General features: G+C 35.5%; 1 protein-coding gene across 1 annotated transcript in view; it reads left to right on the forward strand.

The window, feature by feature from the left end:
• LOC107457140 (organic anion transporter 3) overlaps positions 1-25,304 on the forward strand; it is a 32,809-nt gene extending 7,505 nt beyond the window's left edge. Inside the window, exons 2-10 of the mRNA XM_016075217.3 lie at positions 5,979-6,437; positions 8,532-8,762; positions 11,759-11,955; positions 13,368-13,598; positions 16,056-16,184; positions 17,803-17,894; positions 20,027-20,150; positions 21,301-21,367; positions 24,478-25,304. Of these exons, the coding sequence (XP_015930703.1) occupies positions 6,102-6,437; positions 8,532-8,762; positions 11,759-11,955; positions 13,368-13,598; positions 16,056-16,184; positions 17,803-17,894; positions 20,027-20,150; positions 21,301-21,367; positions 24,478-24,987 (1,917 nt within the window). The 5' untranslated portion in view covers positions 5,979-6,101 and the 3' untranslated portion in view covers positions 24,988-25,304. The remainder of the gene's footprint in view (positions 1-5,978; positions 6,438-8,531; positions 8,763-11,758; positions 11,956-13,367; positions 13,599-16,055; positions 16,185-17,802; positions 17,895-20,026; positions 20,151-21,300; positions 21,368-24,477) is intronic.
• The last annotated feature ends 751 nt before the right edge of the window (positions 25,305-26,055 follow it).

The following is a 26,055-nucleotide window of genomic DNA, read 5'->3' on the forward strand; positions in this document are numbered from 1 at the left end:
GAAGATAATTTTTATAGGCCAATTAGGGGGGTCACAATAATTACGCAAAAAGTGATTACGCAAGAAATAATTACGCAAAAAGTGATTGCGCAAAAAGGCAGCAGGAGGGAAACGACTCAACTCAGCAACAGGAGGCAAACAACTCAACTCAACTCAACTTGGCAGCAGGAGAGAAACAACTTAACTAAACTTGGCAGCAGGAGAGGAACAACTCTACTCAACTCAGCAGCAGGAGGCACACAACTCAACTCAACATGGCACTAGGAGAGAAACAACTCAACTCAACTTGGCAGCAGGGGAGAAACAACTCAACTCAACTTGGCAGCAGGCGACAAGCAACTCAACTCAACTTGGCAGCAGGAGAGAAACAACTAAACTTGGCAGCAGGAGAGAAACAACTCAACTCAGCGACGGAAGGCAAACAATTTAACTCAGCAGCAGGAGAGAAACAACTCAACTCAGCAACAGGAGGCAAACAACTCAACTTGGCAGCAGGAGAAAAACAACTCAACTCAACTTGGCAGCAGGAGAGAAACAACTCAACTCAACTTGGCAGCAGGAGGGAAACAACTCAACTCAACTCAGCAACAGGAGACAAACAACTCAACTCAGCAGCAGAGAAAAAACTCAACTCAGCAACAGGAAAAGGATGAAAATAAAACTATCAGTTTTATTTATTTTTATTAGTCGTAAAGACTTCGAAGAACCTCGAGGGGTTTTTGCTTCTTTTTCTAGCCACGTTGCATTATTAAAATTTAAAAAAGATGAATACTTTTAAAATCAAACCAAGTCTCCTTGAATATGAAATTAAAAAAAAAGAAAAATTAATACAGACTGATTACAGATAGAGTCGCACTGAATATTGTTATGTTCAAGTTTTAAATATTCAATTTTCTGGTGTACGTGGAAAATTAATAACTCATGTTGTAAAAAATGAATGCTTAGAAAAAATGATTATTTAAAAAATATTTACACAAAAAGCGATTACATAAAAATGATTGTGGAAAAAGCGATTACGTAAAAATGATAACGCAAAATGTGATTACGCAAAAAGCGATTACATAAAAATGATTACGCGTGAAGCGATTACGTAAAAAGTCATTATGCAAAAAGTGAGTACGCAAAAAGTGATTACACAAAAAGTGATATCGCAAAAAGTGATTACGTAAAAAGCGATTACGTAATAATGATTACGCAAAAAGTGATTACGCAAAAATGATTTCGCAAAAATGATTGCGCAAAAAGGCAGCAGGAGGCAAGCAGCTGAACTCAGCAACAGGAGGCAAGCAACTCAACTCAACTGGGCAGCAGGTGGGAAACAACTCAACTCAGCAACAGGACGAAGACAGGGGTATTTGCTTCTTGCATTATTAAAATTTAAAAAAGATGAATACTTTTAAGAGAAAAAGAAAAATTAATGCATACTGATTATTGTTCTGTTCAAGTTTTAAATATTCAATTTTCTGGTGTACGCGGAGAATTAGTAACTGATGTTGTAAAAAATGAATGCTTAGAAAAAATGATTATTTTAAAATATTTACGCAAAGAGCGATTACATAAAAATGATTGTGCAAAAAGCGATTACTAAAAATGATTACGCAAAATGCGATTACGCAAAAAGCGATTACGTAAAAAGTGATTACGCAAGAAGTGATTACTCAAAAAGTGATTACGTAACAAGCGATTACGAAATAATGATTACGCAAGAAGTGATTACACAAAAAGTAATTACGCAAAAATGATTACGCAGAAAGTGATAACGCAAAAAGGCAGCAGGAGGCAAACAACTCAACCCAACTAGGCAGCAGGAGGGAAACAACTCAACTTGGCAGCAGGAGAAAAACAACTCAACTCAACTTGGCAGCAGGAGGGAAACAACTCAACTCAACTCAGAAGCAGGATGAAAACAACTCAACTCAGCAGAAAAAGCGATTACTAAAAAATGATTACGCAAAATGCGATTACGCAAAAATGATTACGTAAAAAGTGATTACGCTAAAAGTGATTACGTAAAAAGCGATTACGAAATAATGATTACGCAAGAAGCGATTACGCAAGAAGTGATTACGCAAAAAGTGATTACACAAAAAGTGATTACGCAATAATGATTAAGCAAAGTGATTACGCAAAAAGTGATTACACAAAAATGAGTACGCAAAAAGTGATTACGCAAAAAGGCAGCAGGAGGCAAACAACTCAACCCAACTGGGCAGCAGGAGGGAAACAACTCAACTTGGAAACACTCACTTTAGCAGCAGAAAGAAAACATCTCAACTCAGCAGTCATAGTTAATCATGACAACCCAGCAGAAGGAGGGAAACAACTCAACTGAACAGCAGAAGGAAAACAACTCAACTCAGCTAAGCAACAGAAGGCAAGTAACACAACTTGGCAGCAGGAAAGAAACAACTCAACTCAACTCAGCAACAGGAGGTTAACAACTCAACTCAACTTGTCGGCAGGATGAAAACAACTCAACTTAGCAACAGGAGGCAAGCAACTCTACTCAACGGCAGGAGAGAAACAACTCAACTCAGCAACAGGAGGCAAACAACTCAGCTCAATTTGGCAGCAGGAGGGAAGCAACTCAACTCACTTTAGCATCTGAAAGAAAGCAGCTCAACTCAGCAATGGTAGTTGATCATGACAGCTCAACAGCAGGAGGGAAACAACTCTACTCAACAGCAGAAGGGAAACAACTCAACTCCGCTCAGCAGTAGAAAGAAAACATCTCCTGCGAATGAAATAGACATCAATAGCAATTTAGTTTAAACCATGTTCTTGTGTTAGAGCAAGAACATGGAACCGGATAAAATAACCGAAAGAAATTTGTAAAGAAGATTTCTGGAAATATATTTTTCTTCATTAGCTTATTGTGGTGTCCCCGTTAGCTCTGGTGCCCTAAGCACATGCTTAGTATGTTTAATGGTTAATCCAGCCCTGGAGATGGAAGATAATATTCTAAATACCCTTCTGAAAGTTTGACATTCGCTACGATAAAGTAAAATAGATTTGGTAAATTCAGAGAAAGAAACAACTTTTTTTCCAATTTGATAGCTATTTTCCAAATTAAAATAGAAAACTCCCCACCCCCGAGAAAAATAATTCTGTCTTGTTTAAATTTTCTTTCTACACATGACAACTTTTAATTTATTAAAAAAAGTTTAAAACTAAAGTACGAAAAGAGAAGAAGAGCACAGCATTAAAAAAATAAGACAAGCGTTTAGAAAACTAAAATAATTGCCGCTCTTTTATCAAACCCTGGATAGAGTAATAAAATGCATTCGTATTTAAAACAGACTGACTAAAACGATTGCCTTATAACACACATATATGCCACACATATATGCTTGTATTGAACACTAATTTTATTGTAAATTTTCAAATAGTCAGAGAAGGAAGAAAATAAAACTATCAGTTTTATTTACTTTTATTTTGTTCTTTACGGCAGTCGTAAAGACTTCGAAGAACCTCTAGGGGTTTGTGCTTCTTTTTCTAGCCTTGTTGCATTATGGAAATTTAAAAAAGATGAATACTTTTAAAATCAAACCAAGTGTCCTTGAATATGAAATTAAAAAAAAAGAAGAAAAATTAACACATACTGATTGCAGATAGAATCGCACTGTTTCAATCTGTTCAAGTTTTAAATATTCAATTTTCTGGTTACGCGGAAAATTAGTAACTGATGTTGTACTACCGCTTAGAAAAAATGATTACAAAAACCTAGAAAAAATGTTCATTTAAAAAATAATTACGCAAAAAGCGATTACGTAAAAATAATTACGCAAAAAGTGATTACGCAAAAAGTGATACCGTAAAAAGTGATTGCGTAAAAATGATTACGTAAAAAGTGAGTACGTAAAAATGATTACGTAAAAAGTGATAACGTGAAAAGTTATCACAAAATATGCGCAGGAAGCAAACAACTCAACTCAGCAGCACGAGGAAAGCAACTCAACTTGGCAGTAGCAGGAAAACAACTCAACTCAGCAATGGTAGTTAATCATGACAACCTAGCAGCAGGAGGGAAACAGCTCAACTTTGAAGCAGGAGATAAGCAGCTCAACTCAGCAGCAGGAGGGAAACAACTCAGCTCAGCAGCAGGAGGAAAACATCTCCTGAGATTGAAATAAATAGACATCAATAGCAATTCAGTTTGTAAAGAAGATTTCTAGAAATATATTTTTCTTCATTGGCTTCTTGTGGTGTCCCCCTATGCTCTGGTGCCATTATGCATGCTTTATACCGGATTAATCATTAAGCATACTAAGCACGTGCTTAGTATGCTTAATGGTTAATCCGTCCCTGATAACAGTCCTTTTTAGGTTTACTTTAAAAGGTTTTTGCAGAGTGTAGATAAACCTTATTTTGCTATCTGAGATGTATTTCAAGAAATAACATGCCAAATCAGAGAATAAAATAGGCGTACTTGATATACTAAACAACCTATCTAATTACACAAAACTTGACCTTACTCCCTTAATCTAACACGTCTATTTAATTTTATTGTACGCCTATTGGCAAGTATTTCTCGAGATGCACCCATTTTAAATAATTATTACTCATTTTTATTTTGTGATTACAGCGCCATCTGTTTACAGAAATGGCTGTGCCAGCATAATATTACGTATTTCAAGTGCAAATAGGATGGATGTAATATTGTGCAGGGAATCTTCGTTTCGTGGTCCCTTTTAATCAATCTCATTCGATGGAGTTCGTCTATAATACTTAATGATTTGAAATAACCTTTTGGAAGGTTGACTGAATGTGAACAATAACAAGTTTTCTAAAACCGGAAGAAAACTTCCGGTGTATCCCTCCGCTTATGTTATGCTTACGTTATGCTGTGAACAGGCTTAATATTCTAGGAAGTTTTTTATTGTAATTTTTGTTTTAATTCAACCGTTATTTTACTGTTCATAAGAGTTTTCTGTAATTTATGAATTCTAACAAATCGTGAGCAAAACACAAATTTAAGAAAATTAATATCACAACATAAATAAAGTGTAAGGTTTACCATGGTTAGTGTGTTTTTTTTATTTGACTATATTTGTTAAAACATTGCTATTTGTTATATTTTGGATCAAATGACAAAGCGTGCTTGCGGAGTCTTTCTAATTTATTTGTTCCCAAGACAAAATATTTGATGGTTTTTTTTGATGGACCAACATGAATAAGATGGTAACCGTCATGAGTTTCCATCAAAAATCATCTTACTTTTACGATGGTACCATCAAGACTGACCATCACCTCATATTAACAAATTTATGTTGGACCAACATGAACAAAACCACCATGGTTAATGGTATTTTTCGAAGGTCCAACAAAATAAAAATTCGTCAAGAACCAACATGGTTTGATGGTATTTTTTGATGGTCCAACAAAAAAATTCATCAGGAACCAACATATTTTGATTGTACTTTTTAGCTGTCCAAGAAAAAAATAATCCATCAAGAACCAGCATGGTTTGATAGTATTCTTTGGTGATCCAACAAAAAAATTCATCAGGAACCAACATATTTTGTTGGTTTCCTACTTATATTCCATCAAAAACCATCTTAATTTCATATGGTATCAAACTGACCATCACCTTATGTTAGAAAACCAACATGTGTTGATGGTTTTGTTTGAAGTCCCAACAAAAGCAATCCATCATATGTTAATGGTTTCCAACTTAATATTCCATCAAAAACCGTCTTTTTCTTGATGGTACCATCAAAACTGACCATCACTCCATGTTAGGAATTCGAACAACTTTATGTGGGACCAACTTGTGCGAAACATTATTACGCGTTATATAGCAAACACTACAAGTATAATATTATTGGATGGCACGCTTTGATGACGTAAAAACAAATTGGAAGTAGTAACCCTGAAGTCATACGATCAATTTTAACCTCTAGAGCCATCTGTGCTTAGTTTTACACGGTCAGTCATTCATAACTGTCCAAAATTTAATTCTTTTTTATTTTTTACAGATTAGTTAAAAAAGTTTTTGTTCATAAAGTTTCTCACACGGATCTTAAATGCTTGAAAGATTCACCAACTCAAAAGAGGATGAGAAGCATTGTGCAGAAAAGATAATGTTTTGAGGTTCATGAATGATGCCCGATTGGAAGGATGCCACCAACGGTAAATATCAAGTCCTGGCAGCCTTCTTGTTGTGCTGCATACAACTCTGCATCACTTTCAGTGACCAGTTTCTGCATATATATGGCTGGACGCCACCCCACAGATGTCGACTGCCTCCTCAAAATGACTCCCAATTGAGTCATGCCTTGTGGTGGCCAGTGGTCGAGAAAGGTGGACGAAAGGTTTTCTCCTCCTGTTCCATGTACCTGGATCCTCTTGACCACTCTGTTGGAGTACAGCCCTGTATTCATGGATGGGAGTATTTTCAGAATTACGAGGAGGGAGAATGGAGTCTTGCAACAGAGGTTTTTGCTTTCATATACTTTATTCGTAATATTATACTCACTCTTTTGAACATCAGCCAGAGTGCAATTTTTTTTGTCTTAATGACAGCTAAAATACTCTGGAGTAAAGAAGAAGAGCACANGCCGTTTGCTGAATAAACTAAAAAAATGGGTTAAAAAGGGGTATGGTCCCTTCTTACAGACATGCAGGTCTTGCAGAGTGATTTCATACTTGAAATAAGTCCAGTTTATCATTCCCTGCGGCAATTGGCCTGAATTGTTCTTTGACCATTTCATACCTACTGACTCCAACGAGTGTTCCGCACGATCATGCGTATGTATTACAATTGTTGAATGTTTATCTGTGTTTGTATTGTATCAATGTATGTACATATCAAATTTCATTAAAATCAGTTCAGTAGTTCCAGAGATAATCAACCCAGTCTGCAAATTGTCTTAATTTCTTACACCAGTTTAGTTATGTAATAGATTATGGAGAAAGCTGTGAAATTTTCATTAAAAATTCAGAGTGCGTAAAATTTCTTTAAAAAATTTCTTAGCTGTTGCTACGACTAACCATTAAACCAATATAACTTTAGTAATAGAAGCTCGTAATATTCGAAATTCAATTTAAAGGTTTAAAAATATTTAGGACTGGTGAGTAAGCTAACTCTCCTAAATTATTATAATTAAACTAGTATTATTTAACTAACATTAGTAAAATTAAAATTAGTGAAATTAATTAAATTATTAATAAAAGTAATTAATAAATGAATCAATTAATTTCAGTAATTTTAATTTTATTAATTTTTGTTAAACAATGCTAGTTTAATTTTAATAATTTAGGAGAGTTAACTTACTAATCTAGTTTAGTTTAATTAATAATAAAAGTAATTAATAAATAAATAAATTAAAGAAATTAATAAAATTGAACTAGATTAGTAAATAATAGAAATAGTTAATAAATTAATAATAAAAGTAATTAATAAATAAATTAATTAATAATAGATATATAATTAGATTAGTAACTTAACTCTCCTGAATTATTAAAATTAAACTAGTATTATTTAACTAAAATTAATAAAATTAAAATTAGCGAAATGAATTAAATTAATAATAAAATTTATTAATAAATAAATAAATTTATTGAATTAATAAAATTAAACTAGATCAGTAAGTTAACCCTCGTAAAATATTAAAATTAAACTAGTATTATTTAACTAAAATTAATAAAATTAAAATTAGTGAAAGAAATTTAATGATTAATAAAATTACACCAAATTATTTCAAATTAAACTAGATATACGGTTCTCTAACATAGTTACAAGGTTAAACTACATAAGCTATCGTGCATCATCCAGGCAGTACCTGGAAGTTACGGCATTTTTGTACAATTTAGAATGAAAAAGGTCGACTTACCCACTTTTTACTCACGAAGCCATTGTTTTTCATACATTGAAACCTTAGAGACACGCATATTTTGATTTATCATAATTATTGAAAATTCCAATATATATGTTTCGATTAAGTTAAGGTCTTTATTCTTTTACGGTTTTGGTCACCGAAATGCTCTTCACATTGCATCTGTTAACAATTTAAAAATTGTGCCTATTTTTCATGAATGAACGTGATATTATCCTGGATTATATCTTTAGAACTGAAATTTCATGCCCTGTATTAGGTATACAATCAATCGAAAATGAGTCAGAAGCTATTTTATACAATTTAAGAACATACAATTGTAAAAGTAGGTATCTTTTTAAATATCTACGACGCTTTCTTTTAAAAATAATGTAGTTTTCAGTTCCGTGTAGTTGTCCTAGCTCAAAAGTTTTTAATCCATTTGAAAACGATGAGAGAACCTGACATACTTTCTTCTCCTATGACTCTCCACGCGCTAATGGTAAAAGCATCGAACTTTTTCCATAGGTAGAGAGTTCTGTTATACGCCACCTGTAGCCCATTTCGATCACCACTCAACCCTGGCATTTTTAAATTAAATTTTAATTAGTTTAAAAATTTTCATACATGTTAAAAGAAAAACTTATAACTAAAAAAAAAACTATTTACAGGGAACTCTATTTTAGATATTAATCTGTATTGTATATGTTTCAGTGGGACTTGGTCTGCGAGAAACAATATCTGATGAATCTTCTGCCGTATGTCCATACGGCAGGTGCAATGCTCGGTGGAGTTGTGTTCGGTGCGTTGGCAGATCGCTATGGCAGAAGGTTCAACTTACTGGCAGCCTTATTTCTCCACACTATACTCAGCTTGGCCATGCACTTCTTGGCAACATTCTCCCTCTTCGCCGTGGCATACTCTCTACAGGGTGTTCTTGTAACGGTAAAACATTCCCTTCCTTGTTGTTTAGAATATAATACACTATATGACCAAAAGTATCCCTGTTGCTACGGTGATGGAAGCATAATGGTGTGGGGAGTGTTTCTCGTGGTTTGGTATGGGTTCGTTAGTTCTTTTAGTTGGAAACATGAACTCTGAGATGCATGTGGACATTCTGGACAATGATTCACTCCCAACTCGGGAACTCGAATTCCGCATCCGGCTAGCACCGACCACGGTGCTGATGTGAAATATCCTCAGTGGTAGACGGATCATGGGTTAGAGTCTCATTGCCGTCAGGCTTAACCGTGGGAGGTTCTCATGGTCTTCCTCTCCATGTAACTCAAATGCGGGTTAGCTCCATCAAAAAGTCCTCCACGAAGGCAAATTATTCCCAATACTCGATCCAGGAGTTCCCTTGTCTTCTGGATTGGCTTAAAAACTACAAGGTTACGGAGTTGAACATTGGTTGTCGTAAACCCAAAATTGGGTCTGCTGTTCAAGGGCAGTTATAAAATAAATAAAAAATCTTGTCGAAGAACCCCCGTGTATTAAATGGTGATAGCATGACGCTAAACCTGTCGAGTCACAAAGTCCTCCCACGTTCCCATAACAAATTATACCTCTGAAGATACTGATACAGAAGTTTCCTTGTCTTCTGGATTGGTTTAAAATTACAAGGCTACAGAGTTAGAAAGTATAATGCTGTTTACTACAGCTCATTTTGCGAGGCGATACTTTGAAACATATAATTTTGTTTTTAATAAAAGAAATAAATTATGTAATTTCTGAGCTCAAATCTGCTGTTTTACATAAAATATTATTGCTATTAAAGTACTTCTGGTGACTTAAAAGTGAAAATTTGTTTTAGTTATTTAGAGATTAATTGTCGAAAAAGGTAACATGGAAGAATTCGCTTTTTTGGCAGTTCAAATTTGGCCTGTTTTTACTTGTTTATGACTGTTTGTTCTTGCTACTAGCCATGAACCATCATTTCTTAATGTTAGCATTTTGTTCGAGAAGCTAGACTCAGCTCATTTTGCAAATTATCATTTATGTTTAAAGTTCGAAGTCGGTATATTGTTAACAAGGAAAGAAGTTTTTTTATAACAATTTATTTTTCAAATGATAATTCTAATGTCGTTAAATGACTNCCCATGTTCCCATAACAAATTATTCCTCTGAAGATACTGATACAGAAGTTTCCTTGTCTTCTGGATTGGTTTAAAATTACAAGGCTACAGAGTTAGAAAGTATAACGCTGCTTACTACAGCTCTTTTTGCGAGGCGATACTTTGAAACATATAATTTTGTTTTTAATAAAGGAAATAAATTATGTAATTTCTGAGCTCAAATCTGCTGTTTTACATAAAATATTATTGCTATTAAAGTACTTCTGGTGACTTAAAAGTGAAAATTTGTTTTAGTTATTTAGAGATTAATTGTCGAAAAAGGTAACATGGAAGAATTCGCTTTTTTGGCAGTTCAAATTTGGCCTGTTTTTACTTGTTTATGACTGTTTGTTCTTGCTACTAGCCATGAACCATCATTTCTTAATGTTAGCATTTTGTTCGAGAAGCTAGACTCAGCTCATTTTGCAAATTATCATTTATGTTTAAAGTTCGAAGTCGGTATATTGTTAACAAGGAAAGAAGTTTTTTTATAACAATTTATTTTTCAAATGATAATTCTAATGTCGTTAAATGACTCTTCATCAAATGATGAATCGATTCTTATAGAACAGGTGTTTCCAACTTACATGTGACCGGGGGCCGCAATTAAAAACAGCAGTCAAATGGCGGGCCACAATTTTACCAAAATTTTATATAGGACTCTTTTATGTCTGAAGGAATATTAAATATTACTGTCAGATTTTTATCAAAGTTTTTTTAATGTTAAAAAGAAAAAGAACAAGCATTAAAAATAATGCTTGTTACGTATCATTTTGAATCTTCTCTTAGTCAGAAACTTTGTGACAAGATTTTTTTTCTTTTAAATTTAATTCTGTGATAAATTAACGTTTCTTTCGAGTTATTATTAATTATAGCAACTACAACAAAATTCTCGAGCATCTGAAATTAATTTTTTCCCACTCATGCGATGTGTGGGAAAAGAATTTAAATAAAACTTCATATTCATTCCCTCTTTTATGCGTCTTAAAATTTACAAATGTAAATAATTTCGGACAAAATGAGTGATTTTGAAAAGTTAAATGGAAGAATTTCTTCGAGAAAATTTTTGATACGCACATGCTATTAAGATATTCACAAAATGCAAAAAAAAAAAAAANAAAAAAAAAAAAAAAAAAAAAAAAAAAAAAAAAAAAAAAAAAAACGAAATAAAAAAGAGCAACATACGCAGTTATTTTTGTACTTGAATAAATATTTTCTTGGATGCAAAACCTGAGAAATAAATTTTTTTGCACCGTTGGTATGTTAAATTTCACAGAAACGAAGAAATTATGTTTCGTTAAACGAATGAAAAGTATTTTAAACCCACATTGATTTTTTATGAAAATTGAAACAAAAAAATGAAAACTAATATATTTCAGTTCGCGGGCCACAAAAAAAGGCTTTGCGGACCCTCCAGTTGGTAACCACTGTTATAGAATTCAATTCTTATAACAATTATTTTTTTTAAACACAATTAGTAAATCAGGTAACCAATCAGTCAATAAGTAAATCAGGTAGCGAGTCAAATGGCTTCAAAACGCACCAAAAACAGTAACCCGGAAGTATATAGAGTCAAGAGCTTGTAGCGCTCCCTAGTGTATAAAACACCAACTATTAACATTAACAGTTTTTTTTTTAAATAGATTAAAATTTTTAATACTTGAAAAAAAAAGACCACGCTTTAAGAAGTCCTCATATTGTATTTGAATTTACGAAGCTACAGATTAGATGTTTTTTTTCATGAGATATGTTTTTATTGCAAATAAAAAAAATATCTGTTGCAATATCTCTTTGTTGTTATATAAGTTAAAAGAGATTTCTTTGCAGGCGATACAGTGCATCTCATATGCTTTAGTGTTAGAAACACTGCCATTCCAAAGTCACTTACTAGTAACCATTTGCCTGGGTTTAGTGATATCCATTGGAACTATCATTTTATCTGTTGTGTCATGGCTTATCAAAAACTGGCGATATACACAATTGGCCATATCTGCTCCTGGAATAGTTTGTCTTGGCTATTTTTGGTAAGTAGACTCACTCACCTCATTTTTATTTTTACAACCGTCGTTGAACAGTCGACCCAATTTTTGGGTTTACGATTACTAATGTTCACCTCCATGGCCTTGCTATTTTGAACCTAATCCAGAAGACAACGGAACTCCTGGACCAAAAATAGGGAGAAATTTGCCTTCGTGGAGGACTTTTTGATGGAGCTAACCCGCATTTGAGTTACATGGGCATAAAGATCACGAGAACCTCCCCAGATTAGCCTAACGGCAAGGGGACTCCAACCCATGATCCGCCTACCACTGAGGATATTTCACGTCAGCACTGTGGCCGGTGCAAGCTGAGTGCGGAATTCGTATCGACTGGGATTAGAACCCTGCTCGCCGCATTGAAAGGTGAGCGCTTTATCTCTTGAGCCATCGCTGCTCCAGGTATAGGCAGGGTCAGCACTATGGATTTCAAATTATTACCCAAGAAATTAGCCAAATATCAAAAGTATTCATCAATTTTCCAAAGTCTTCGCCAAAATGCAAATGTTAACAATTTCTTATGATTATTTTTTTTTTCATAGTAAACTACTTTACAGTAGTTTGTTTCCAACTTATTGGTGATCGAAATGGACTATAAGTTGCATAGAGCAGAACCTATGGCAGTACTTCGCATGCTTTCGCCATTAGCGTGTGGAGAGTCATAGGAGAAGGAAGTATGTTAGTTTCTGTCTTGATTTTCAAATAGATTATAAACTTTTGTGTTGGGAAACTATGTGGAACTGAAAACTGAATTAAATATAGTTCCGAAAGTAAACGTAGTGGAAGTTTTAAGAAACATTTTCGACAAGCAAATACGAAAAATATTAAGAAAGGGGGAAATATTGTAGTACGTTCTAATGCAACTGAGAAGAAGAGGGGATAGGGGGAGGGTTAAGACATGGAACCGATCTTCTCCCCAGATGACGTATTCGAGCGTTGCGATCGAGAATAAACGAAAAATAAGAATTTTAATATCGTGATGTTAAAAAAATATCGATATTGATATGAGTCCCCTTGCCGTCAGGCTAACAGTGAGACATTTTCGTGGTTTCCTTCCCCATGAAACTCAAATGCGGGTTAGTACCATCAAAAAGTCTTCCACGAAGGCAAATTTCCCCCAATACTTGATCCAGGAGTTCTGTTGTTTTCTGGATTGGGTTCAAGTCTGTGGAGTTGAAGATTAGTAGTCGTAAGCTCAAAAACTGGGTCGGCTGTTCAACGACGGTCATAAAATAAAATTAAGATGAAAAATTAAATTTGACTTACTGGATTTTACATATTTAGTTCACAGATGGCGTGGTAATTTACTAATAAAAAATAAGTTACAAAATGTGGATTTTCAAGATAATTTTATTTGGCTACATTTTAGGTATTTTTGATACAATACTTTGTTTTGTTAGGCTGATACCACGTTCTCTGCCCTGGCTGATGGTGGAAGGTTACGTTCACGAAGCAGAGAAGCAGCTGATCCACTTTGCCAAGTTCAACAAAACTACGCTGCCTTACAACTTTCGCTTCCGGATCATCAACTACTGTAAAAAGCTCAGGTCTTACTCCTCCTCTCACTCCATGGGGACAGTTGTCTCCTCCAACATCTGCAGGAGATACGTATTCATCCTCTATTACATGTGGTAAGTCTTTCTACTCTCATTCGGTGGGTACTTTATTCTCGTCGCCTTATGGGCTATTGGCGATGATATTTGAAACATCCCTAAGCTCGACTTAACCCTGTCCCGCCCCCCGTACTGGGCATCCAGGGCGTGCACGTGACAAAAAAAAGGTACAAAAAAAGAGGATACCCAGAAGAAAAGGCTGGATCACGAAAGATGGTAACACAATAGGTCGATGGACTGACTAGTAATTTAGTCGGGGATCCTGAAGCTGCAATGCACCAGTAGGTTAAAATTGAATATTAATTGAGCGTTTCCTAATTTTAAAACAAAGGAGGACCGGGTGCTGCCCGCATGGCGACAGCATCCCTCCAAGCAGAAGGCTGCAAAGGTTAATTATAAAAATCGGATATACAAACTAACATAAAGTAAGTCATATTTTGACTTAAAAGAAACGTGAAATAAAATACAGATTTAAAACGATGTTAACAACATCAACACAGAGCGGGTTTGTAACCCAATAGAATGCAATATAAGATGTAAACAAGATGAGAAAACAGAAATCGGATCATCCCTAAGGATGATCCGAAGACAAGCCATCGCAATTTTGATTCCCTGCAGAGGGGATGACACCCCTGCTTCGGTAGCCCGATGACCTGCGCGCGAAGTCGAGCACTTTATGGTAGAACAGTTTAATGAGGACCGATATCACGCACCCTCGGTTTCTACGCAGGCTTATCAGAGTGGTCATCCACCCGCTTACTGACCGCAGCCAGTGATGCTCGACTTCGGTGTTCTACTGGGAGCCTTCTCTTTACGATCAGTCCACTTAAACACCCGTATTCACCACGCCGAGTTAAATTCAAGACTAACTCGGGGATCGGAATATCCACGGTTCAGAGTTACTCTCGGATTAACCCTCGCTTTTTATTCTCCAACCGTTTTCAACCAACACATCCTAGAAGTATGAAGGCCTCAGCACGGATCAATTTAGTAGTCCGATGTGACGAAGTTAACTGCGCAGTTGATGAAAAATAAGAAAGATGTCATTACGTTCGGGGTACTAAGCTGCGCAGTGGTTGAAAATACGATATATGTCATTACGTTTGGACTACTAAAGGATATTTATGGTAACCCGTGCAGAGGCCTACTCTTTTCTAGGAGGTGTTGTTTCAACAGAGGATTTCACAACTCGAGTTTAACTCTTGCAGGAAATATAACGAAGCCTTTGATTGGGCAATGTAAAACCATGTGACTTTGTATATAATATAAACACGTGCATAAACAAATTAGCGTTAGTATCGCTAATTTAAGTGGAGAGGTTTTAAGAAATGATATCTTTCAAAAAAGTCTATTTCATCTAACTCTTTTCAGGTCATTATTTCTGATTTTTGGGACATATGTTTCCCTTCTTTCTACAGTTTCAAGATCTTCAAGCTCAAACGCAGCGATAGAATCCTCCATCTTTTTTGTTTACAAGCTCCTCGTCAATAGGTTACCCTCCGATAACACGGCAAAAATGGAGGGTTACCCGGAGAGTCAGAACTGTTGATGAAATCTGCGAGTTTGGCGAAATTTCGGCTGGAGAATAACGTTTGGCACTAAACTCGTGATTTTACTCTTACTCATAGATTACCCGGAGGTAATCTGTGTTGGTGAATACGGACGTAAGGCAGTGTTTCCCAACTTTTCTATCACCGCGGACCTGTCAACGTTTGATAATTTTACCGCGGCCCGGAGTGGGGGGGCGTTGATTGTTTATATTTTAGATTATTTTGATTTATTAATTTTAATTTAATTGTATTTAAACATGCCTTCAAAATAAAATACAGTTACACCAAAAAATAAGTATAAAGTGATTTAACATTTTAACTTAGTAGAACGTTAAATCAATGAGAACCCTGACCATGTTTCTTTGCGATGAGACAGTTCCATCTTACGGGGTAATCGGAGGCAATGACACCCGAAGTGTGTTGCTTATGTCCAGTTTATTTCGTTGCTTTGACTGCAGAAACCCCCGCTTCACACAGATAGGTTGTCGGAAATGGCAATAGGGATTTAAGTGCTGCGGTGTCAATCTCGGGGTATTCTGCCATTACTTAAGTTCAGAGCACCTGCAGAGTTGTCTCGAACGTAGTTTTAAGGACACCGTGATTTGCAATCTCCAGCAGTTGATCTTCTTCTTGCACAGACATGCTAGATTCGCCCGATTTGTTGACAAATGGGTCGCAGATCCATCCCTTACCAGATATATTTAATTTGGGGTATAAACATAGGAATTTAAATTCAGTTTCAATGAAATGGGAGGCCCGGTACCATTTGTCGCGGGCCGGGACCGGGGGTTGGGGAACTATACATATAGAGTATACATGAAATCGAATAAGAATTTTTTTTTTTGTATCAAATGATGTAATTATATTTTTTAAACTTTTTAACCGCTGAGCGTTCTTGCTATAATAGAACAAAACTTATTATCAGGTTCGTAATAGCGTTGGAGACAGATTCTTCCTATCTTCCTGCACTGAAAGGAAATCAGTATGCTCTGTTGTTTGTTAAAGGTCTGATCGATACTGGAATCATCATCATTCTGTTTTTCTTCGCCCAAAGGTCTGTTCTTTATAGTATTCCACATTATTTATTCATTTCAATTTTCAAATAAATAAAAAAAGGGTTTTAAGTACACTGCTCAAAACAATGAAAGGATAGTGAGGTTGTTAGTTGATCTTGCACTTGGAGAATTGTTTGAATGATTGATACTTTATCGACAGACGTAGTAGGTTATATGAGGTATAAATTACTTTTGTTTGACAGAAAAAAATGCGTTTTAATGAGCATTTGGGGACAAAAGGAAAAAACACAAATTGTGCATAAGAGAAAACAAACAACAAAAAAATTGCCAATAGGCACGCCTTTCGGCGATCACATGTTACCCATTGGCAAAAAGGTTGTTGTCTAATTTTGTTTTTTACCCTCTTTATGTGTGATATTCACCTGAATTAGTATTGAAAACGATCCTGTTTGAACTGTAGGTTAGAATTTCCGATTCTTTATTAAAACAATTAAAACAAAAATATCGTTCAAATGATGAACTCAAGAAATATTTAGGGGATGTTTCTGCTCCCATATCTCAAAAATAAACTCCCCAACTTAATGCACGACAACATTAAAAGTGAAAAAAAAAACAATTATAAAAAAATTATCAAAGAGCAACTGTCGCCATAGCAACGTGTGCAATAACGCACTGTTAACTATTACTCTTGAACACACTTGAAAAGTGTGATGACGTCCAAACAAGGTGCGCACGCCATCAAACCCAAAACAACACCCATTTTGCCAATGGATGATATAAAAAAAGGTCTTTTCTTAAAAGAAAATCCTTTTTAGTAGGGGGTATTCCCCCCTCTAACCGCTTAACAACTCTCCAAACTTCTGTTTCGGTTAAATGACTTCGTTGAGACATCGCGCTCCTAGAAACAACGCGTTTATTGAATGTCTATAATTTTTCCCCGCTTTGTCTTACATTAAGTTGAGAGCCAAATCAAATTCGCTGCCGCTAAAGCTTCAAATACTCAAAATAGGCAGAATGTGAAATTTGAAAATATGAAAAATTTGCATTTGTCACTCTCTTCTTCCATCTTATGCACACAAAAAAAAAATTGCTTATACCATTATTTATAATATCGTTTAATTATTTTGAGTAGTGTATGAGTTAAAACGTTTGTCCCTAATCTCAAACAACTCTTTCAATGAAAGAAGATTATTAATTTTTTGTGCATGGCATCTTACTCTATTCATCTAAAATTTTTAACAGCCATGAATTTTTATAAAACTGAATTTTATGTATCACTGTAAATGCTTGAAGTCAGATAAATGCTAGGTTTTATTGCAGACTAAAAACGCATCGTATCTCGGACGTGGCGGTGATTTGTTAAATTTGAACATTTTAAAGACACAAAACTACTGAGCGTACAGTTTATTGACATAGCTGCAACTGAAAGCAGTTGTTCCCAAGGAATGCCGGGACACGACGCAAGCACTCGTTGCAACAAAACGGCCCTTACTTAAAAAACAACCCTCGTAGTTAGCACAAATAAATTAACATATTTGAGGTCAACTCTTTAAATAATTAATATTGGTTCTTAGTGAATTGAAACAAAAGTTATTTGCTGTCTTTCTTGTTAATGTAATGTTTTTATTTTGAATTCATCCCGCATGTTATTTCCAGGTTTGGTCCCCGTTCTGCGCATGCGTGTGTTTTAGTGTTCGGAGGAATATCTTGTACAGCTTCCGCTCTCCTAAGTTACACCCCCTTTTTCAGTGAGTAAACATTTTGTGATTGTTTTACATTTTGAAGGTTTCAGTGCGATTCATGATGGTCACCATCATCCCACTTTCACTTCATGGGTTTTGATAGGCCAACAAACTTCCATCATTCCATAAAGTAGCCATTTCACAAGAATTCCTTGATGAAATGGCTACTTTAATACTATGGTGGCTAATCATCAAGAGAAGTTTGATTCTCATGGACTATGGACCATTCGATAACAATTTTTCGAGATAACCTCTAAGAACTTCCATCAACGACTGTGGAACGGACAGTGGATTTTACAGTGGATTTTGAAGTGGAACGGGCAGTGGTCGCTCCAGAGAGATGGTTTCACTGCACTTTTTTTTATGTGCAGGTGTCGAAGATCTGTAAAATCATGAATTGATAAGGGGATTTATCAATTCATGATTTTACAGTTACAGATTTTGCAGATTAATACGATTTAAGAGATTTTTTAAGGGAAAAATGTAGGATGTAATATTAATTAATATTACTGGATAATTAGTTCGAGAATTTATTAACTGTTTAACTTGTAGTAAAATATATCATGCAGGGCGCTTTGCAGTCCGCTGAAATACAACTCAGAATTAAAATTTTGTGCTCTGAAAGAGGTGTTTTTTATTTAGAAACATTACGTGAGAATTTTGAAAATTCCAATGTGTTCAAAAGTTATTACTATTTTAAATGCTTTTTTTCTTCATATTTTCACTTTTTTTGCTTCATGTTATTTTTTGTTTTGTTACGCAAAAACTGTAAGACTTAGAAACTTAAAATTGCGAAGGTGTATAGAAAAATATGCTGGGATTACAGTGGAAGAAATAGATTTCAACATTTTGTAATTAGTTTGAGAGTTTATTGCCTGTTAAACGAATTAATAAAAAATGCAATTAAAACTACTCTTCAGTCCTCAGAAATTCAAATTAAAAATTGACGTGAAATTCAAATTTAAATTTGTTTAAGTTTGACGTACTTAAAGGGCCATTTTCATTTATGAACTTTACGCCAGTTATTTTTCAAAAAAATTATTCGGGTTTTCCAAAATAAAAAAACAGAATTTTAAACTACATATGTTGCAAGAGCCGTGATGGCTCAAGAGATAGAGCGTTCGCCTTCCAATGAGAAGAACAGTGTTCGAATCCCAGCAAAGGCTAGTCGATACTAATTTCACACCCGACTCGCACCGACTACAGTGCTGACGTGAAATATCCTCAGTGGTAGACTGATCATGGATTAAAGTCTCCTTGCCGTCAGGCTAACCATGGGTGGCTTTCGTGCTTTTTCTCTCTATGTAACACAAATGTGGGTTAGTTCCATCAAAAAGTCCACCACGAAGGCAAAAATTTCTTACAATACTCCCCACTTAGAATAATCTTAAGAATTTCTTAAAGAAAATTCTTAAGAATATCTTAAGTTATTTGGCCCACTCATTCTTCAGATTTTCTTAAGAATATTTTCTGAAGAAAATCTTCAAAATATAATTAAGATTTAGGTTTACGTGGGACAAATAACTTCAGATATTCTTAAGAATAGAATCTGAATAAAATCTTCAGAATAGAATCTGAAGAAAATATTCAAAATAGAATTTGATGAAAATCTTCAAAATAGAATCTGAAGAAAATCTTCAAAATAGAGTCTGAAGAAAATCTTCAAAGTATAATCTGAAGATATCTTTAAAATATAGGTTTACGTGGGCCAAATAACTTCAGATATTCTTAAGAATATATTCTGAAGAAAATCTTCAGAATAGAATCTGAAGAAAATCTTAAAAATGGAATTTGATGAAAATCTTCAAAATAGAATCTGAAGAAAATCTTCAAAGTATAATCTGAAGATATCTTTAAAATATAGGTTTATGTGGACTAAATAACTTAAGATATTTAACATATCTTGATCCAGGAGTTCCCTTGTCTAATGGATTGTTTTCAAAATGACAAGGCTATGGAGTTGAACCTTAGTAGTCGTAAGCCCAAAAAAAATTGGATCGGTCGTTCAGCTACGGTTATAAATATAAATAAATTATGAATATTCGTTGCAAGCAAAACAAAATTCTCCTTTTTATTTGTTTTTCAGAGAATATATCCGATTCTGCTCTTTATCAAAAACCTTTCTATTCTCATTTCAGAAAGCGTGAGTCACATTGTGTTTTTCGTATCACCCATTCTGGCTGTCGTGGGTAAATCTTGCATCAGATCAGCCATCGTCACGTGCACATTCTTCACACTGAAAGTCTTTCCCACGGGAGTCAGGTGAGTTCTCTGAAATACTCATTTCATAAAATAAAAAGACGTGAAACTCTTAGAAACTCTCCACGTGTCACATTAAAGTTTGAAAGCCGTTAATTTGCACATTGCTTTGCTAATCTGCAGGCTAATTTGCTCCGTTAAAGTGCGGAATCAAGTGTTTTTAACTTTTTACTCAGGTAAAGTGAACATTAACGGCTTCCGTATTGTTAAAGCTCGAAAGTTAGCATCTCTCATTCAGTCAAATAACTATTAACTTGATTCTTTAGTTATTGTAAAATTAATAAATAGCATTATGTTAATTTCCTTCAGACAGCGAAAAAAATGAAGAACATGTAAATTTAAAGAAGCGTTATAGCGAAGATCGCTCAAACGAGGGCTTCGCTGGTGCAAAATTTTTAGGCAATTCGCAGATTACTTGGTAATTTGAGAAATGAGACAATTTTTTGAAACTTCACTTCAGTTAATTTGCATATGACAGGTTGCGTAGCGTTTTTAAAAAGCGCTTAAAGGTGATTATTTTCAATTTTCATCTTTTAAAAGCCCTTAAAGCTGCTTTTTTCATTGGGTGTTTTCAAAAAGTGCTTCATTTTCTGTTTCTCAAAATGAGGTTTTTCCTTTACTATGTTGATTTTTGCTTCGAATTACGCAAAAAGGCACAGTTCACATTGTTCTATTCAACGTTTTCATAATTAATTCAACCAAAATCTATTTCGGCGTATAGTCAGCCCGTAGCGCATGAAAACGTCATTCGTTTTACATGATTCAAAATTTCATGATTTTTGACTATTGTCAAAAACAATGCAAAAGGTTGTTGTTGTTTTTTGACATCACGGTTAAAATGAGATAAAACCGTCGATTGTCAAAAACTTTCCAACCCTGCCTAGTTATGATATTTTTTTAAAGTGCTGAAAAATATTTTTTGAGTGCTTGAAAAGTGCTTAAAAGGTGCTTATTTTTTGTTGAATAATTTGGCTACGCACGCTGTATTAGCTTGGTAATTTGAAGAATAACTGTTTTATACACTTTAGTGGTAATATAAATGCATGGAAAAATTATTTTACACCTTTAACATTTTTTACCGATATTCTTTATAAATTCTTACTTCTTTAAAACATGCTCATTATTAATTTAGTGTGTATTAAATGTCTTGCAGGTGCATCGGTTTGGGTTCCTGTTTGTTTTGGTTTAGAACAGCACGGCTCATGGGCTTTTCTCTCCTAGTAAGTTTTCTCTCTTCTTTTTTTCCTTCAACGAATTAAATGCATACAATTTACTACCTGAAACACAATTAAAACAATAAAATCGGGGGAGATGACAGGGGTCAGAATTACAGCAGATGTTCCTCTATTGCTTTGCGTGGTTTAGACTTGCCATGCACTACGATAATACCCTTAGACCATACCTGCCAACTTTTAATCCCTTCCATTATCATTTTTCCCAGTGGTATTGAAATGAAATTAAAACTTCAATTTTAAGCAAACAAATACGTTGCATTTGAAAAAATTTAAGTTGACAACCATGATAGTAACGCATATTAATATATGTGCTTAATTTTTGTAAGAATAGTGGTGATCAAAATCATTTAAAAATTAAGTTTATAAATGAAAAAATAGTATATATTTACTACCACTTTAAATATAAAAATAAAATCTTCCGGAAAATCCGGAAGAGTTGGCAGGTATGCCTTAGACCTAATAGCATTTCTGAGCTTTGTTGTCAGTAAGCGATTGTTCTCGTGCTGCCATCTATGTCAAAGATTATGACTTCAGCCACAACCATTACGTCGCTCCGATTTATATGGCGGACTCATTTATTCATCCACAGATCGCAATTTTGACCTGAACCAGGGAGCGATCAATCTCCAATTCAGAACGCGTAGAGTTATAATTGTTATGGGAGCATTTAGGACTTTGTGACCCGACGGATTTAACGTGCACCAGCCATCATTTGACCGGCTAGATTCAAAAATCCTTCCTCACGAGCGTAAGTTCAGCGCTCTGTCAACCAGGCTGTCACGGCCCTCTGAGCTTTGTGAACTATTCCAAATATCACTTGAGTCGTGGTGGCTCAGGGGATAGAGCGTCCGCCTTCCAATGAGGTGAACCGGATTTGAATCCCAGTGGTGGCTGCTTGATACGGATTCCGCACAAGGCTTGCACCGATCACAATGCTGACGTAAAATATCTTCAGTGGTAGACGGATTAGAGTTTCCTTGCCGCCAGGCTAACCGCGGTAGGTGTTCGTAGTTTTCCTCTCAATGTATTGCAAATGCCGATTTATTATATTTATTCAATATTTTAATATCTGCTGAGGATAGATTAGGAGAAACATAATTGTTCGGAGTACCGGTTAAGTGCATTCTGGGCAGTGGCACTTGACCTTAAGAAAACATTGATGTAGGGCATACCGGGCAGTGGCAGTGAACCTTAAAAACATTGATGTAGGGCATACCGGGCAGTGAACCTTAAAAAACATTGATGTAGGGCATACCGGGCAAAAGTATACCGGTCAGGGACACTTAACTAGCTGCACGGAATGAGTTTGGTGGACGTTCTTCCAGCCACACAATCCACTTCTATAGATATTAGAGGAAATTTTATTTGAATTATTTTATAATAATTTTCGATAAAACTAAAAATTAAATATTTTCACATTTTGACAAATTTCGGAGAATATGCAGTCTGATCAGTCACCTAAACCGGAGAATCGAATCCCGGATCTAGCCGTGGTAGGTGAAGACTTGACCCACGACACCGAGTGGGCGACTATCCCCTTAAGCGATATAAAGGAAGACGTGTGATCTCTTTACTGTTTCGTTTCCTTTGTGTATATTTGTCTCAACTTTTCTTAATATTCGAAGTCAGGAATTGGATCCAACCTGTATTGATATGTTTTGTTTCTTTGTGAGAGAGGAACAGGCCGGTTTCATTACCGGTTTTTATCTTGATTTGGAACGAAGTATTTGCGTTTTGGCCATAATCTCGGCTAACAGTTATCCTCAAAAACAAAAAAGATTAATTGGATACTTGCACTTCCAGATGATCAAACATATTCACACATTTGACCTATGACGTCAGTGCGATCTGATCGCCAATAAACAAAATGGCGTGTCGAAGTTGAGCCAAGTTTTTCCACATACTGTTGTAGTTCATTTTACGTCGCACTAGAGCTGCACAATGAGCTATTGGCGATGGTCTGGGAAACATCCCTGAGGATGATCCGTCGCAATTTTGATTCTCTGCAGAGGGGATAGCACCCCCGTTTCAGCAGCCCGACGACCTGCACGAGTCGAGCACTTTACGGTAGAACAGTTTAACGAGGATCAATACCGCACACTCTCGGTCCCTACACAGACTGATCCAAGTGATCACCCACCCACACACTGACCGCAACCAGTGATGCTTGACTAAGGTGACCTTCTAGGAACCGTGTCTTAACGATCAGTTCACTGCTGGACCAGTTTTTCCACACGAGTTTGAATGTTAATTAGCGTGAAGTTAATTAAATACAGTGGCGTATCGCACATTGAATTTGTTGAAATATAATTCTTTCTAAGATTTATTATTTGTTTATGTATTTTATTGCAACACGCTGTGTATTTTTGTTTCGTGTACCTGGCAACTTCGATGCATAATTAGTTTGTTTATTCTACAAGACTTCGTGTCTGTCTTTGTGTTAAGCAAGAAATAAATGGTGAAAAAATGTAAATCATCGTGAAAGAATCTTTGTAAAGGATTATAGAATGTATCACTTAAGAGAATTGATACTTCACGAGGTAAGTTAACTCGAAATGGAATGGAAAGAACAGTTGCTAGCGTAAACAAATCCACGTTTAAACAACCAATCAGACTCGAGATACCCACACTACGTCACTTGAAAGTATCCCATTTTAAATTATCTTCAAGATTTCTGTAATGGCCCTTATTACATTTCAGAATTTTTGCTGGCCAGGTGACCGAGCGGTCAGCGTGCTTGGCAGTGAAGTCAGTGGTTGCGGGCTCGAATCCCGCTCAGGGAATGAATGTTTGTCTCTCTGTTGTTCTCTGCTGTGTGATGTATGAATGTGGCCCACCCTATAAGCGGGCATCTGCGGCATTGTAGCGTGGGTAATGTTGCTCGCCTCCATGACTTAGGCTCACAGGTGTCCACTGGGTAACAATAAATGAGCAACATTTCCGGCATCTTCAAAGGTGAAGGACGAAAATTTAGTACCTGCTGTAAAAAAATCTGAATTTTACGCCTTTGTCTTTCTTACAATTAAAATAATTCTATAAAGTGTTCGTTTACTCTTTGGAATGATACATTTGGCATCTTTCTGTCTTTGTTGCAGGAACTGGAGAATGTCTATAATTTCCCACTCGCACTCTACGGGTTTCTAGCCGTCATTGGAGGATGTTTGTCTTCATTCTTGCCTTCAGACTGCCATCGCCCACTACCGAATGTCGCTTTGGAAGTGGAAAAGTCTTTCACCATAGACAGCTCGTCCAGGGGCATGCGCTGTCGGTCGTTGCTGGCAGACCACGTGATGTCGCCCATAGACTTAGAAAAAACCACCGACACTCTCCTCGAACTGAGGGTTCAGGAATTTCAAAACATGAGACTGATCAACGAATCTCGTGAGACTGTTGCGATGAGCGAAGAGCAGAATCGGACATTCGACAGACGTCGTGACATCGAGGAGGACGCAGATTCGAGACTGACCGATTTGGAGGACGAGCTCTGCAGAATATGGGAGGTCAACAGCGTGGCGGAGGGAAATAACCACCATCGTTCAACGAAAGGAGAACATCATAATGGTGGCATTGATAGTGATACCAGATTAAATGAAACGCGCTTTTAACTCAAATAATGCTGAGTTTCATAAATGCTCAATTAATGCTGAGTTTCATAAAGGCTCAATTAATGATGAGTTTCATAAATGCTCAATTAATGCTGAGTAATAACTCAAATAATGCTGAGTTTCATTTTTTCTCTAAAAAAAAAGAACAGTTTTCATTACAGGATACGTGCAGCTCAAACCCAGTTCTACACTCAGAAATCATGTAACCTTACGAACACCTTGTGTCGCAATTTTCTTTTTATTGTCACGAAAATGTTTGTACTAAAAACCTTTTTATTTTCAAATAAAGCAAAAATATTGCAGTTTGAAACCTTTCATCCTAAAAGGATTAAAATTATTTTCTTTAAAACCTTTTTTAAAAAATATTGTCCCTTAGATCATCATGACGTTTTAGCTGACGTCACACTAGAGATAGGATCAAATCAGGGCTAAAGAGAATAGAAGGGCTGGTTCACTCCTTTGAAGTATCTCTCGCCGCGCCGATCCTNTTACGACAACCTTGTGTCGGAATTTTCTTTTTATTGTCAGGAAAATGTCTGTACTAAAAACCTTTTTTTTTTCAAATAAAAGCAAAAATATTGCAGTTTTAAACCTTTAAAAAAAATTGTTTTTATTTATTTTATTAAAAAAAATTGTTTTTAAAGCTTTTTTAAAAAATATTGTCACTTAGGTTCATAATGACGTATTAGCTGACGTCACACTAGCGATAGGATCAAATTGCATTGTCCATTAAAATTTCATGACAAGGTGGATTTTAGCTGAGCATACAAGACTTTGCGAAAAGAAACCTTATAATTACCTTGATTTAAGGTTATTTACACCTTCAGACTAGCTTTATGAAAGGGTTTTTTTCACGCTCGAAAACCCTAAGTCAACCTCGATTTAAAGTTAGATTGAAGGTTGTTTTCCAAGGTTTTGGATCAAGGTAATGTTGGTGGAATAGAGCAGATTATCACAGATCTCGTTTTAAGTTTAGAAGGTTTTCACAAAAACGGCATAACAAACCTTTTTAGGTTTGCATTAAAAGGTTTTTGCTGAGTGAAAATAACCTCATTTCGCTATCTGGTA

Source organism: Parasteatoda tepidariorum, chromosome 5 (assembly GCF_043381705.1).
Source record: "Parasteatoda tepidariorum isolate YZ-2023 chromosome 5, CAS_Ptep_4.0, whole genome shotgun sequence".
In the NCBI taxonomy this organism is placed as follows: Eukaryota; Metazoa; Arthropoda; class Arachnida; order Araneae; family Theridiidae; genus Parasteatoda; species Parasteatoda tepidariorum.